Genomic DNA, 14,546 nt, shown 5'->3' on the forward strand with positions numbered 1-14,546 from the left:
CTCTTCAACTGTGTCCCAATCCACAATTGCCTCGGACAATCTCAAGTCAAACCCCTCAATTCCCACACAGCGCGGCACCATTTAGCAGCACCGCAGCTTCAGCACAATGGGTTGGTTCGATGGTCGATCGTCTGTGTCGTCGGCGGGCTATGTGCGCCGTCGATCGCCCGTACGCCCTAAGTCAGGTTTCTCAACCCATCATTCACGACACTCTGCTCCATCCTTCTTTGGCGGCTTGGGTGGAGGGCGAACAGGAGGACGCTCAAGCCCATCGGTCTTCTCAACGTTCTCGTCATCGTCATCTCGACGAGCTCGGCCTCGGGAGGGATTTGTGCAGCGCATGATTCGCGATATCAAGCGCCTGTTCCGTGACATTGTTCGCTATGCCCGTCGCAACCCTATGAAGGTCTTCATGATGGTCATCATCCCTCTCTTGACCAGCGGTGTTCTGCCAAAGCTGTTGGCCATGATTGGAATCCGCTTGCCTCATGGAGTTATCAGCGCACTAGGCGGCAGTGCGGCGCATTCTGCCCGCGGAGTCGAGCAGAGCGCTGGCCGGGGTATTGGGGAGAACATCAGTAGCCTCATGAACATTGCCAAAATGTTTGCTTAGACACGCCCAGCCGGGCCACTCATTCAGCCCATTCCACGATTTGCGATACTCCCTTAACGATCATGACGATACACCCACTGTCTCTTTTGCTCTCGATGCTTCAGAACTGCGTTTTGTTTTTCACTTTCTTTCTGCTTTCTTGTCATGTACTGGTAGGCTCGTCTGGATTCGATAGAATCATGATCTGGAAAAAAATGCTTTTGTATCTGACACTGAAACTATTCAAACCCTATTCAGACGAACCATGGGGGCCTCCTCAGTATCTAAGTCAAAAATTTGGTACCCAAGTGGATCTGCCCCGTTGGACAGCTATACACCGCACTAGAGGTGTGTCTGCATCTCACTGGCAGGATATGAGTTGGCCGGTACAGTATACTGTAGACCCGCCGATGAACAGTGAACAGATCTCCCGATGTGGCTGGCAAGTCGTCAAGATCACAGATTACATTATTTACAGACCATGCTACCAGTGCTTATGGGGTCTCGGCCAACTCGTGTGTCATTTTGCTCTACATAGTGAGCTTTTTGGCCTTCAAGTATGTGTACAGTATATTTTCCAGGGTATTGCCTATCCGACAACTCTATAGCCAACTTTTGTGATCAGAGAAAGCGACGACCAACGCCCAAAATGTATCCAACGATTTGGTACAACCACCCCTTTGAAGTAAATTTATGAACGCTGAGAGCGCTTGGAACGCTTGCGAGAAGACCGAGTGGAAGTAGCAGTGGTTTCACTGGCCTCTTCAACTGGTTCATCAATTTCTTCAAATTCTTCCTCGGCGGGAGCAGTACCCAAAACCCGGCCAACAGTCCGGTTGAAACACCAAATAGGAAGCTTGCACAGCATCGTTTCACGGATTGTAGGGCGCTCGATTTGATCGACGTCAAGCAGGAATTCTTGGCGTTCGCCATTCTCGTTTTGCTCCTCCAGGAACACATTGCCAATGGAGTCAACAATCAGAACCTTGCCGTTCTCCGCAACAACGCGCTTGCGCTCGCCGGTGCTGCTAGTGGTCTCGGTAGGGGTAGAAGTTCCAGAGGCACGAGCACTAACCCGGCCTCCGCCCTTCTTATCCTTCTTGTTCTCCTTGTCCATCATTCGTTTCTGACGGCGGTTTACAGCCACGGCTCCGGCCTCGGATTCGGAAGCGGGAGCAGGATCAGGGGTAGCCGCCGCGTCGATTCCAGGAATCCCACGGACACCAGTCTCGTCTCCCCAGGCAGCTCTGCGGGCCTGGCGAATGTAGCGATCCACGAACTCGCGCTGCCTCTTCCAACCAAGAATCAACGCAGCGTAGTGTGCACCACCAGCGAAGACCAGGAATAGACCAGCCAGCACAGAGCCCAGACCAGGACGGAAACGGGAGTAGTAGTATCCTGTGCCCTTCCACAGAGGGAACCCATGGCGGAGGAAGTGATCGTAGCGTTCACGGCCCGGTCCACGCAGAACGTTGGCAACCAGGTTAAGACGGGTTGAGCGAGCATCGGCATTCTTCACAGCAGCCTCAATCTCCCGCTGCGAAGGACCCTTGTTGACATTGACCCCCTGCTTCGAACTGGCCTTGGACTTGTCCTTGGAGTAATTGGCGACAAAGGCCCGCTTCACTTTATCGGGGTGAAGGATTCTCGACTTCTTGCGGTACGCCTTGGTAATCTGCTCCTGATTGGCATTGGGACGGATCTCTAAGAAGTCTGCAGGGCGATGGAAGTCAGATGTTTATTTCTGAGGTGTGAGAAGACGAAGCAGGACGGAACAACAATGGTTCTTTCCCGGGAAATGGTAGAATACGCACCATAGAAGGTCACATTGGCACCTTCATTTGAGGCCACATCATCACGTAGACCAAAGATCTCGTAGTCTGTGAAATGGGAAAATCAGTGGGGGATCTCATCCGGGAGTACACAAAGCCCACCTTCTTTGGACCAGGCTGCGACCAGACTAAAGCATATAAAGAGAGACAGCAATAAGAACTTCATGATGGCGGTCAATGCCGCAAAGCCAGTTGTTGACGAATAAGGGGGAGTTGGGGACGTTTACTTGCAAAAAGCGGTCGGGTTTTGATCCACCAAACGTGGCCCAATCGAGACCTCGAATTTGCTCTGCGTTTGACTGCATTTAGTTGACTACTGTACAGCAGACACGTCGAATGATGTTGGATGGATTATACTTGTATATATATATAGAAGTCTGTAGCCTTGTTTCTCTCTCTTTGTCTCTCTCCCTCTCTTGCTCTCTACGGGGTTGGACTCCATACCGGGTCAGGTCTCGCATGCGGATTGGCACTTCCGCTCTCAGGCTTGACTGATTTCTATTCTTAGAGACAATTTGTCTACCTAATTTCCCTCTCACACTTCATCTTGACACCTTTCAGCTTTCAGTACTGTCAGGGCTGACGCATCAACTAAACTCGAAAGGGGTAAGACTACGACCACGGCTGCCTCACATCTTTCCTATCTGGCCAACTCTTGCTTCTCCGCCTCCCCCCCCAAAACTTCATTTCCGATTTTGCATCTTGCATCTCGCATCTTGTATCTTTTCTCTTTCCAGCTCTCACTTCGCTACTCCCTTCAAAATGGTTTCTATCCCGATTGACGCGATCACCTCGCGCTTTGGCGATCGCTTCAACAACCTTCGCAGCACCTCCCTGACCACGCGGTTCGCCAACCTCAAGCCGGTCTCCGAATTCCTTGACATCAAGCGCCTCTCCAAGCCCGCCAACTTTGGTGAGGTCCAGAGTCGCGTGAATTACAACTTGTCCTACTTCTCCAGCAATTATGCCGTTGTCTTCGTCATGCTCAGCATCTACAGCTTGTTGACCAACCCTCTCTTGCTGTTTGTCATCATCTTCATGACCGGCGGTTTCTACGGAATTGGCAAGCTGGAAGGCCGGGATCTGGATCTGGGCTTCCAGCGCTTCAACACTTCACAGCTCTGGACTGCAATGCTCATTATCGGCGTTCCCCTGGGTATCTGGGCCTCACCTTTGGGCACTGTCCTATGGCTGATTGGTGCGACCGGCGTGACTGTCTTTGGCCACGCTGCTCTATTGGATAAACCGATCGAGAATGCTTTTTCCGAGGAGGCGGTCTAGGTGGTCGGCCGCGAGCTCCTTACGATATGCCCTCATGGGGAAGACCACCGGGGGCACGAACGGGGAGACACAATCGGGGACGCGCGTGGGACGAGGCACGAGTGGAGGAAGTGGACAGCGAGGAGGATGCATATGGACGGGAAATGGTGCGGAGTGGGCGGTACATGCGACAGCTAGAGTATGGGGGACGAGGGCCGCGCAGGCGACCGGATTATGATGATCTGACGGATGATGAATTGGTGGATGGGGGTGACTTCGACCTTGATGACCACGAACATAGCACGGTGGCCTATGCAGTTCAATTGGCTATGCGAGACAAGGAGGATCAACTAGTGGACAAGGCGCTGGAGCGAATTCGCCGGGCCCAAATGCTAGGACAGAAGAATGTCCGGCTATCAAAACGCGAGCTGGATGCTCTGGAGCGGAAGCGTCAACAGATGGATGGCCCAAGCGGATCGCGGCGTTCCAAGCAGTCTACGCATCCCACCAGCGTCGCATCACGACCTTCGTCCCGACGAAGCGCTGCGCCAGAGCCACATTCGGGTCCGTATTCGGCCTTTCCGCCTGATACCAACGGATGGGCTCGTGGCACAGGTGCTTCGCGACCTTCCAGTTCCTCTTCTGCGCGTCCGCGAACCCCGACTACTCAATCCCTCCGTCCGCAACAATCCGGCTCGCCTCTTCGACCTCCCTACCCTCCTTACACCCCCGAACGTTTTGCTCCCACTGGTCGGCCGCAGTCCCTACAATCATCGCCGATCTACCAGCGGCCTCTGCCAGATGATCCGCAATGGGCGCCATCATACTACAACCAAATGCAGATGACCCCATACGGAGAAGCACCTTACCAGCCACAACTCCCCAGCGAACTTCGAGTTGGACCACAGAGCCGCATGAGCTACCCTTCGGGCTCGGTCCCGGGCTCTCCCTACCAAGCCTATCAATCCCCTCAGAAGACACGTGCGGACACCACACTCCGGGGTGACCAGGCCGAGTCTGGGTCCGAGGTGTCCAGTGAAGAGGAATCGGAGAGCAGTGACGACGAGGTGCAAATCATCAAGGTCCAAGAGCGCCAAGTCCCGCCCACTGTGAAGCGAACGGCTGTTTCTGGAGCCAGTCGAGTTGCCTCCAAAAGGAATAATCGGTGATGACAGGATCAATTCTAAAAATTACTTCGGAGTTTGTTTCCCTGGGAGGGACTCCCAGTGGCGTTCACGGTAGAATCAAATGCATACATAATCATACCAGAACCATGGGCTTGCAGATCCTTGATAGGTGTTAAGCGGCTAGGTCGGGAGTGTAAGCCCCTAAATCCGCAAAGGCGTTCAGCCACCCGGTTTACGGGCAGATCATCGTGGCAGGGCAAATAGGCATTCGAGTTTTTTTTTCCCCTTTCAATGGACCGTGAAGAGGAAATTTGCGGTGGTGGGGCTGGTAGGAGGGTTTAGGAGGTTCTTGTTGGCTGTTGACTGTTGGCTGCTGGCGGTTTGGCTTTTATTGCGACGCTGCCTTGGCAGGCAATGACGTCGGTCTCTTTCATATCACTCATTTACTCACTTCTCCCGCTTCTTCACTTCACCTTCTCCATCCCCTTGACCTTCACTAGGCGGTTGCCTTCTCCGATTATTTGCAAGTCGTCTGGCGCATTAGAATTCCCCCTCGGGTAGATCCTTTGTCATCTCGCCACTGTGTTTATCGGTTCTCCTGTACACTCGAAAGCGCCAAGTTACATACATCGCCACCCCTGAATGCTGAATACCAGTTTGAAATCCATTGGATAAAAGCGAAATAGGTCAGTACACCAATCGAATCTACAGGACCTTGCACACAGAGTTGGCAAAGTCCCGAGTAGGGCTTGTGACTAACAACAATCTGCAGACCCTATTGTATACATTTTCTCTGACTTGAAGTCGCATTCCACAAAGGCTTCCGACACGTGGAATTCCAAGACCAAGTTTTCTCTCGCTGTTTCATCCCTTTTGATCTTTCTCAAAAGCCAATAAAGTCGCAACGATGTGGCTCGTATCATTTTGGTTATTTCCGCTGGTCTCGGCATGCATGTGGGTTGGTAAGTCTTCAAGCTTGGAAAGGATGTTTCAGCCAGGACTCTATCTAACGCGTTCCCAGCGATGCTGATTGCCATGCTTGTTACCTGGGTTGTCGTGGGCAAGCCACACTACGCTAGTATGGATGATGGACAGAACATTGCGTATGTCTTCTTTATAACCTCACCGAGTCACGAACTAACAAGAGTGGTTCAGATACATCTCGGACGTTGGAGCGCAGGGGTTGAAGCCCCTCTTTGTCGCAGGAAGTGTGGTTACTGTCGTCTTCCTTGATTTGGGAATTATCTCAGAGCGGTGGCTGCGACATGCCGGGCAACTGGTCCCGAACAAGGGCAAACTCGACAAGGCTTGCGCCATTGCCTCGATATTCTTCGCTATTGCCGGTGCCGCCGGTCTCATCCTGCTCTCATGTTTCGACACACTGCGCCACCCCAAGCTCCACGATGGGTTCATTGCTCTGTTCATGTGAGTCGCCATTACAAAATGGTAGCAGCAAGTTACTAATCCGATGTCTATAGTGCTGGATACGTGATCAGTGCCATTCTCATCTGTGTCGAATACCTCCGGATCGGAATTTTCTACCGCCACCAGCACCGCGTCCTGCTGGTCAGCTTCTGGGTCAAGATCGCTTTCATCATTGTGGAAGTCGGACTTGCGATTGGCTTCGGTGTCTGCAAGGCCAGCAATAGCGTAGCCAAGAAAGACCCTGGTGCGATTCTCGAATGGGCGATTGCCTTTGTCTTCACGGGCTACGTCCTGTCCTTCTTGATCGATCTCCTGCCTTCTGTTCGAACACGCCACCACCTGCCTCAAGGTCATAAGAACCTGGAAATGGCACAGGGAGGATCAAATGGAAACTCCGAGGGCGTTTCCATTGAAGAGCCCCTGACCCACGACTCCATGGGCCCGAACTCGGGCTTTTATCGTGGCCAGCGCGTTTGAGATTTCTCATATTTAAGATCTCACATTACATGGCCTGCCTATATTTCCCATGTGTAATTATATGATGTGGACGATTTTTGATACACCTATGTTTTTGTTTTTTGCTTTCTTTCTGTTTTCATTGATACACATCTTCCGTTTGGTGTTTGGGGATATACTACTACAATTTTGCTATGGCTTTGAAGCATTTTCAAGTGTTTGAATCATACACCTTTCTCAGTTTTCACACCCCTTGTCATATTTGCTGGAGTCGATAATTATGTACACAGTGCCCACGGAGTATAGGGCTATCTCTATACAAAAGCCTTGGAAGCGAGTACGCCCCTTCATTTGCTGGTGTCGTCTAGTGCCTTCGTGTGATCATTTGCTGTTAATATTCAAGTTCAATAAGCCTCATGCTTTGCTATGTCAATGTTGCCAATCCAAAAGTAGGCCAGGGTGATTAACGTATACACAATTCCCATATCGAAATACAGAGAAACAAGGATTTCCAAGTCTCTCGAGAAAAGAAAATGAACCATAAGATCCTCTCAAGCCAACAACTTCCCCCGAACGCGGTCCTGCATCTCAGCGTCGATCCCAATCTTCTCTAAATAGCCCTCAACCCCACCATACCGCTCTTTCAGGTACTCCGTGGTATCGGTGACAAAGCCAGGCGGACAGCGGGTATAATCCTCTCCAAGGCCCAGCGCGCGAATCTCCTTCATACGTTCCTCGAACTCCGGAACAAGCTCCAGTTCAGACCGACTGTAATCATCCACAACAGCCTCGGTTGGTACGGCCTCACCAGCAAGAAGTAGCATTAGCAGAACCACCAACCCCGTCCGATCTTTCCCTTGTGTGCAATGCACTAATGTGGGATAGCTCTCTTCACGGGCAAGGATCTCAAAGACTGTGCGCATTTCAGTCATACTCGAATCCAGGGTGTCTTGAGCAAGCCCTGTTAACCCGCGCGGTTGCATGACTTGTCCACACACCAGACGGACTGCATCATTTCGATAGCCTGTTGTTACGAGGCCGATTGCTTTTCTGGAAAGGAAATTAGCACAGATCAAGCATCGTCTCACTTGCCAACAGTGGACCAGGGGGGGGGGGGAATCAAGGAACATACAGATACGTCATCCAGTCCAATTTCCATAGCAAGGCGCGCTCGAACCCCTTACCCGTCAGACTGATCAATTCCCGTTCAGAGCCGGGGATTTCAAGCAAGTGTTCCTCGGGGTTGGAGGGAACTGGAGCATCAGTCAAGTCAATCTCCGACGAGTTGGCATTCTCGCTGCGACGTTTCCGCGTCCCCATTTGGTGTTCTGTCCTGTCTTGAGTTAGATCGCGATGGTCATTCCACTTCGGACTCTGCTTCACTTGGGGGAATGCATACGATGAGCGCAGATCAATCACAGTATGAATGTGTAGTTCTTCGGCTAGACGCCGTTTATCTCGTTCTGATGCATCATCAAGCTATTCCCGTCAGTGAGATGATAACTTGTACGTGGACGTGTCAGAGAGCGGGGTCACTTACCCTGGCGCTGCGAAAGAAAACACCTTCTTTCAAGATTCTGCAGGAGCGTCAGTTTTGAGAGTTGGAAGGCGTAGAGCAGACGCGACGTTACTCTTTGCGACAGAATTGATTGACCGATCGGCCAACATCACGGAAGTTGATGATATTGTCAAAGGGCCGATCAGGCGAGTCTAGATCCACACTTGATTGACGGGCCATGGTGAAATTAGAAATTAAACATAAAAGATGGACGAAATCGAATGGAATATAGACCTCGACATGGGAAGTCAGAATACACGTTGGTCCGTGGAAAGATGGAGTTGATAAAAGAATGTGGAGTAAATGGCGGTGGACGTTGGGCAGCATCGCCTTGGTCGCCTGGACAATGAACCTCTTCTATTTGGGCTCATGATGATTCGAGATATTTTGGGATGAGAATGAGAATTAGAATTGGATTTAGTATGTGAATTGGAATTGAAAACATCTAGGGTTGTTCTATTCAGTGGTCAGAGCTGCGATAGAACAGCCGTGGACAGAACATGAAACTATTCCAGCCAGGTACTTTTGGCACATCAACACCCAACTACACATATGCAGCTCTGCTCTTCCACTGCGGCTGCAAGTACGACCAATCATGATTGAAGTTGAAGCCCGTCTGATAAGCTCCGTATGCAACCAGCTCCACCTGACTCAAGCTCGCGCCTTGATCCGTCAGCGCCCACAGGCTGATCGCCAATGTGTTCGTTCCACGATTGTTAATCACTCCGGGCGGGAAAGGGAACCTGGTCTGTGGGCCAATGTGCGGCAGATAATGACCGAACTGGTATCCATTCATGAAGATCTGGACCACCGCAGGTGTGTTGGAGGCCGCTAACTGTAGACCAATCGGAACATCCAGGTCGGAGTCTAGGTTCAGCTTAAACGTCGTGGTATAGAATCGGCCTTCGGCTCCCGACACTCCATCGAGGGGACTGGAGGATGTTGCAGTCTTGGAAGCCTTATATCCTGGAAGATGCCAGCCCATGCGCTCTCCATAGAGACCTCCTTCGTTCATGGGTCCTCGAACAGGATCAATATTGGCTTCACCTCCTGCATTGCCTTGCAGGCGCCACGAAGTGAAGTTGGAGCCAGCGATGGTTGCGCCGAGGATGCCACGGGGGTTCTGTGCGCCATTGGGCTTCACATTGGCTTCATCGTGTCCGGTATAATCAGTGATTATGGTAAGGACATTGTCAGTCTCCCGAAGAGTAGAATTGCTGAAGTCGAGCTCGTCCGATGTCGCTGCTAGCGCAGGATCACCGACAGCTCCGCCGACGTAGACCCCGTTCAGCCAGGCGGCCCAACCAGCAGCAACACCGTTCTGCACGGTAATATTGGCACTGGTTGCGGTGGTGCCATCGAATCGACCACGGTAGATCTTCGCTCCAGCATGATATCCATAGTCCCCGGAGTAAAGCACAGGGAGCGTGAGAGGGACTACAGAGTTGACTGAGCTGGTCTTGTTGCATACCGTCCAGCGAGAATCATCATAATCCGCCTTGATTTCGGGAAGCGTATCTTGAGCCTTCCATGAACCCAGGGTTGGCAATGAGATTTTGGAATTTTCGGCTCCTGCAACCGAACCGATCAAACTACCGTACTTTGTCTTTGTGGTTGAGATTGTCTTGCCATTCCACTTGATCTTCGTAACCTTTGAACTTCCGGTGTACACCCTAGTACTGTTAGCAATAGTTCTCTCCCCAAAGTGACGAGTAACCTACTCGATAGATGTTGTGTTTGCATTGTCACCGACAAGGCTGACGGTATTTCCGCTGACGGAGGCTGTGCGAACCAGATATGGCCCAAGAGCGAGGATCTGCTCACTGGGAGAAACCAATGGATCGGAAGTGGTGGGAACGGCGAAGAAGTTCCATGCAGTCTCTTTGTCGAGCAGATAGACTACCACGCCATTTGAGAACTTGAGCACGGTAGCGCCATCTCCTTGGACATAGGAGTACTGGGTACCATGATCTGAGGCCGAAGAGCTCACGTTTGAATTGCCGTACGTCTGGAAAGTGAGGGCTTGGGTATTGTTGAAAACGAATATTCCTTTTTGTCCGATGTTCAGGTAGAAGACAACAACATCCACGTCGAGAGTGGCGTACGTCAGAACCTCAGCTGACGAGTACAGAAGACTCGAGGCCTTGCCAATCTTGTAGTCAGTGACTATGATTTTGCTTTGGCGGCCAGCCAATTCAATATCTGGAATAGTGATAGCACCTGTAGCTTGAAAATTAGTATAGATCTTGGATTTGAACTTGTATACATACCGGCCGAGGTGTTGACATTCAACGAAAAGGTAGTCACATCGCGGGACGAACTGGTAGCATGTGCGACAACATAGAAACCAGCTTCAGTCTCCGGATTCCGCAAGGCCCAGGTATAGATACTAGCATCGCTGGTATATCCCGTTCCATTACCTTCCATCTGAGTTTGGAGAAGACCTTTAGAGACACGTGTGAACAAGCCCAGCAGCTTAGTCTGCTTGAGCTTGTCACGGATCTCGCGAGTCTCTCGCAAGGGAGCAGAGTAGTCATATGAAGTATAGACCACCGGAGCAGCGCTTTGACCCCAGTTGGTACCACCAAAGACCATGTATAGGTTCTGTAAGGTGACTCTGGAACCTACGTTGTTCTTGTAGTAGACATCCGCAAACTCAGGCGAAAGCTCCGTAGAGCACGTATCATAGAAAGAGCTTGAGCCCCAGGCTGAGAACCAACCACCCTCGAATTCGGCGAGGTAGCTAGGCTGGGTATAACTGTAGTTGGAAAACCACTGAGCATAAGTACGGACGAGATTGAAACCGGTATTTGGGTTGGTGCAAGACAAGCCACCCGGATAAGAATCAAGACCGTAGACATTCACAGCACCACCGACATCCTTGTAGTCAGTAGACCAACTCATAGAGCGCATTCCCTTCTCATTGTGCGAGCTCGGGACGACAATGCCAGCATCGTCAAAAGCCGCCGCAATCTGCTCCATGTACTTGACAAGAGTATTGTCAGCGCTATAAGTAGTCTCTTGCAACTCATTCTCATGCTGATTGAGAATGACCGGACCACCATTCGTGATCTGGTTTGCTGCGATGATCTTGCCGACCTCCAGAATCCAGGGATACCATAGATTATAGTAAGTCGCGTCACTGGTGCGCGCGTTCCCCAGCTGGCCATTCGAAGCCCACAGCGCAAAGCCGCCAGCCGAGGTTTCAGCATTAACGTAAGGACCGGCTCTTGCAATCACATACAGACCAGCCTGTTTGGCATAGTCGAAGACGCGCTGAATATCGTGAGCGCCATTTTCAAAGTCAAAGGTATCCTTTGAAGCAGAGTGGTAAGACCAGAAGAAATAGACTACATTCAGGGTTAGTCAACAAAAATTCCATGCAGATTAAGTTACCTGTTCCAGCTACTTACTTGACACCGCGTTAAACCCATTGGAGCGTAGCTTCTGAAACACATCGAGCCATAGCTCCGGCACAGGAAGACGCTGGTAGTGGAATTCGCCAGAAAAGACAAATACTCTTTCTCCCTTGACAGACAGACTGTATTGATCCCAGGTCACATCGGTAGACTTGCCATTGTCTGTAGCAGAGACGAAATGGCTGGACAAGAGTCCGAAGACGAGTGGGAGAAGCGCGAGGATACGCATTTTGGGCGCCAACTAAAGAATTGACCATTCTTACAACTGCTCGGGGTATTTAATATGAACCAATAGCTCGGTGTTCGTGAAAGCAATACTCCGTGCAGCTGGGATTGGTGGATGTTTAGAGATGAAATGTCTACTTTGGGTAATTTTCCAGGCACCTGGCGATGCGGGGGGATGCGACATCATATACAGCTGCGTCTTTTACACCGAGCTCCAAATCTTCCTGTTTTTCGTTCCGTGCAGGGTCCTTGATGAGTTTAGATCACATAATTAGATTAAGTTCCTGAGAAATACGTCAGTCGTCTGCTGTAGTGAACCCCTGAATACGAGATTGTAAAGCTGCAGAGCTCCTAGCGTTGAAGCCACAGAGGAAAAGGTGCGGAGTGATATCTCTCAAACCGCTAATTTATTAATTTGTTTGTCATTGAACTACCCTCTTTCTAAGCGAGGCATGCGGGAAAGTGGAAAAGTGCGTAAAGTCCCGAATATTGCGGGCCTCGTAAGTATATTGAGCTTGTGGCTATAACAAACCTAGCCCAAGATGCTCGACTGAAGGAAACGGCGCATACGGATCTATAGAAGATCCATAAAAAGTATCTGAGCCATACTGCAAAGATTCACCGTGGGCAGGCATCGAATCTGTCACGGGGGCAGTAGCGTTGGAAAAACATTGCAAAGTCATGGGCAGCCCATCATTATACACAATTGAGGAAGCCGTTTCCCATATGCTGGGATTGAAATTCAACTGCATTGCATTTTCATCCATACCTACTGGAAGGCCAGACATGCAGAAAGGGTCGCGCGCGGTCTGATTTGCGTCATCGGAGGCGTTTATTTGCATTTGTTGATTCGCTTCCCTTGTAAAATCCATATAGGTTGCCAGAAGCACTTGAAGTCCACGACCAATCCAATGAACGAGGTGATAGCTGGTACACTTAGTGACGAGGCAGAGCTTGATAACGGGCTTGACAGTATCCATGACCAGTGCAACATCAAGGCCGATGTGGCTTTGGTATCTTTTCGAAATTTTCAACAAGAACGAGCACGCGAATGCGATCATCGTGTGGTAATAATGTGGAATGCTAACGAACGCGCGTATAAGGTCTGCGTCGTTTGCTGTGAGTTCCAAAACTGATTTCGCTGAAGAAATGGCAACAGAAGCCAGGTCTTCGAACTCCGGAGGGAATGGATCCGTATTGAAGTCGACCCCCAGGCCGCGGAAGACATGAGAGGAGATGAGAAGTTTAGAGAAATGGTGATGCAGCATGATCGCTTTGCTTGGGTAGGTTCCTATGACCTGGTGGTCTTCTGTAATCCGTTTTAGCGAAGAACTCAATTGCTTGGCTCCTGTTTTTTTTATTCAAAGAGACTTACGAGACTTTTCCAACCATTCAAGAGCCCACTGGTCAATCTTCTGATTGAAAGTAACCAATTGTGGCTTGAGAAACGTTGGCACACGTCGTTTCGGATCTTGGCCGAAGGTCTCCGAGACGGACCTCAATATCTGCAGCAAGGCAATTTGACTGAGAATACGTATATCTATAGCAGAATCTGGGTGGACTGCAAGATATAGCGGCCACTTGCTGATACCTTCATCCTCCCGCATGACAGAAGGCCGTCCATATAGAATGGCCAGATGTTGGTCGCAAATATACAGCAAATACCACAATCGGACGCTGTCAGTCAGTCTCTTTGTCTGTTGAACTTCGGCTGCCAAAGAACCCCCCGTCTTTGGAGGTTCTAGGGCCATTAAGGGTGATTTGTGGAGCTCCAACTCGGTAGCCCGGCGGATTGCAAGACTTGAGATTGTCCACGAAATATCGCTCACCCAGAAGCAGGCAATACAAAGACCTCGAAGATCTTCCAAAGAAACTTGATGAGAAAAGGTAAAATCGGCTATTAATTTGCGAAACTCTGAATAGCAAAGCTGATACCAGCGCTGGCCATTCGGAGTTTGCAATGCTTCCACCATCAATATGGCCGTCAAGAGAAGTGGGGATGCGTGGCGAATAGCAGTCAATCCCTGGTGATCGCTTGCTATTCCGTAGAGATAATGATCTGTTCGCTGTAGGTAATGACCTACTAACATCTCTGCATCTTCGGTGCTAATCACCTTGCGGGATATAAGATCATTCGGGTCATTCTTTCTGACACTGCTATCCTCTCCAGGAGCAAGGAGTGGCTGTGACCGAAGACTGCGAAGATGAGTGATATGGTATAGGGATTGAATGGGAGGCTGCGTAACAGTGATTTCGTCGTAGCAGGGAGTTTCGTGCTTGTCAATCAGCTCATTGCTGCCCACCATTAGGCCGGAGGGTTGAGAAAATGGGTTCTCTTCATTTTCCCCGGTCAATTCTTTGCCTGAGCTTATTCTGGAGAGTAGCTCTACCGACTGCAATGGTGGTAGATTTTCCATAGATCCCGCAGAGCGGAGTTCATTTATGGCGGCATGGATGGCTCTCAGATCGCTCCCCAGGGAATCAAGTAAGCTATTTTAAATGTCAGCAATCTCAAACTAGTTCCAGATCGTATTTAACGTACCGAAAATCAGAGGATGGCAAAGAATGAGACGGGTCCTTCTTGAACAAGCACGGAATTTCCCGAGACAGGCATCGTTGACAGGGAGGCTTTTTCGAGTGTAACAATACGCA

General features: G+C 50.4%; 8 protein-coding genes across 8 annotated transcripts; 4 read left to right on the forward strand and 4 right to left on the reverse strand.

The window, feature by feature from the left end:
* Window positions 1-106: 106 nt before the first annotated feature.
* Window positions 107-613, forward strand: N7511_009773 (uncharacterized protein; the record flags this gene model as incomplete). The annotated part of the gene is made up of 1 exon (XM_057132150.1): window positions 107-613. The coding sequence occupies one exon, from the start codon at window positions 107-109 to the stop codon at window positions 611-613; it is 507 nt and encodes a 168-aa protein (XP_056980138.1).
* Window positions 614-1,283: 670 nt separating this feature from the next.
* Window positions 1,284-2,590, reverse strand: N7511_009774 (uncharacterized protein; the record flags this gene model as incomplete). The annotated part of the gene is made up of 3 exons (XM_057132151.1): window positions 1,284-2,305; window positions 2,407-2,472; window positions 2,527-2,590. The coding sequence occupies 3 exons, from the start codon at window positions 2,588-2,590 to the stop codon at window positions 1,284-1,286; spliced, it is 1,152 nt and encodes a 383-aa protein (XP_056980139.1).
* A 596-nt stretch (window positions 2,591-3,186) lies between these two features.
* N7511_009775 (putative COPII vesicles protein Yip3) lies at window positions 3,187-3,705 on the forward strand (the record flags this gene model as incomplete). The annotated part of the gene is made up of 1 exon (XM_057132152.1): window positions 3,187-3,705. One exon carries the CDS (start codon window positions 3,187-3,189, stop codon window positions 3,703-3,705), a length of 519 nt encoding a protein of 172 aa, XP_056980140.1.
* A 26-nt stretch (window positions 3,706-3,731) lies between these two features.
* N7511_009776 (uncharacterized protein) lies at window positions 3,732-4,853 on the forward strand (the record flags this gene model as incomplete). Its single annotated transcript, XM_057132153.1, has 1 exon — window positions 3,732-4,853. The coding sequence occupies one exon, from the start codon at window positions 3,732-3,734 to the stop codon at window positions 4,851-4,853; it is 1,122 nt and encodes a 373-aa protein (XP_056980141.1).
* Window positions 4,854-5,718: 865 nt separating this feature from the next.
* On the forward strand, window positions 5,719-6,713 carry N7511_009777 (Frag1/DRAM/Sfk1 family protein; the record flags this gene model as incomplete). Its single annotated transcript, XM_057132154.1, has 4 exons — window positions 5,719-5,773; window positions 5,833-5,914; window positions 5,967-6,236; window positions 6,290-6,713. The coding sequence occupies 4 exons, from the start codon at window positions 5,719-5,721 to the stop codon at window positions 6,711-6,713; spliced, it is 831 nt and encodes a 276-aa protein (XP_056980142.1).
* A 530-nt stretch (window positions 6,714-7,243) lies between these two features.
* N7511_009778 (tyrosine-protein phosphatase) lies at window positions 7,244-8,430 on the reverse strand (the record flags this gene model as incomplete). Its single annotated transcript, XM_057132155.1, has 4 exons — window positions 7,244-7,742; window positions 7,825-8,171; window positions 8,233-8,269; window positions 8,324-8,430. The coding sequence occupies 4 exons, from the start codon at window positions 8,428-8,430 to the stop codon at window positions 7,244-7,246; spliced, it is 990 nt and encodes a 329-aa protein (XP_056980143.1).
* Window positions 8,431-8,794: 364 nt separating this feature from the next.
* Window positions 8,795-11,898, reverse strand: N7511_009779 (glycoside hydrolase family 35 protein; the record flags this gene model as incomplete). The annotated part of the gene is made up of 4 exons (XM_057132156.1): window positions 8,795-9,923; window positions 9,972-10,470; window positions 10,521-11,600; window positions 11,664-11,898. The coding sequence occupies 4 exons, from the start codon at window positions 11,896-11,898 to the stop codon at window positions 8,795-8,797; spliced, it is 2,943 nt and encodes a 980-aa protein (XP_056980144.1).
* A 517-nt stretch (window positions 11,899-12,415) lies between these two features.
* Window positions 12,416-14,200, reverse strand: N7511_009780 (fungal specific transcription factor domain-containing protein; the record flags this gene model as incomplete). The annotated part of the gene is made up of 2 exons (XM_057132157.1): window positions 12,416-13,203; window positions 13,270-14,200. The coding sequence occupies 2 exons, from the start codon at window positions 14,198-14,200 to the stop codon at window positions 12,416-12,418; spliced, it is 1,719 nt and encodes a 572-aa protein (XP_056980145.1).
* Window positions 14,201-14,546: the final 346 nt, after the last annotated feature.

This window comes from Penicillium nucicola (assembly GCF_028828085.1).
Source record: "Penicillium nucicola strain IBT 29836 chromosome Unknown utg000010l, whole genome shotgun sequence".
Taxonomy (NCBI): domain Eukaryota; kingdom Fungi; phylum Ascomycota; class Eurotiomycetes; order Eurotiales; family Aspergillaceae; genus Penicillium; species Penicillium nucicola.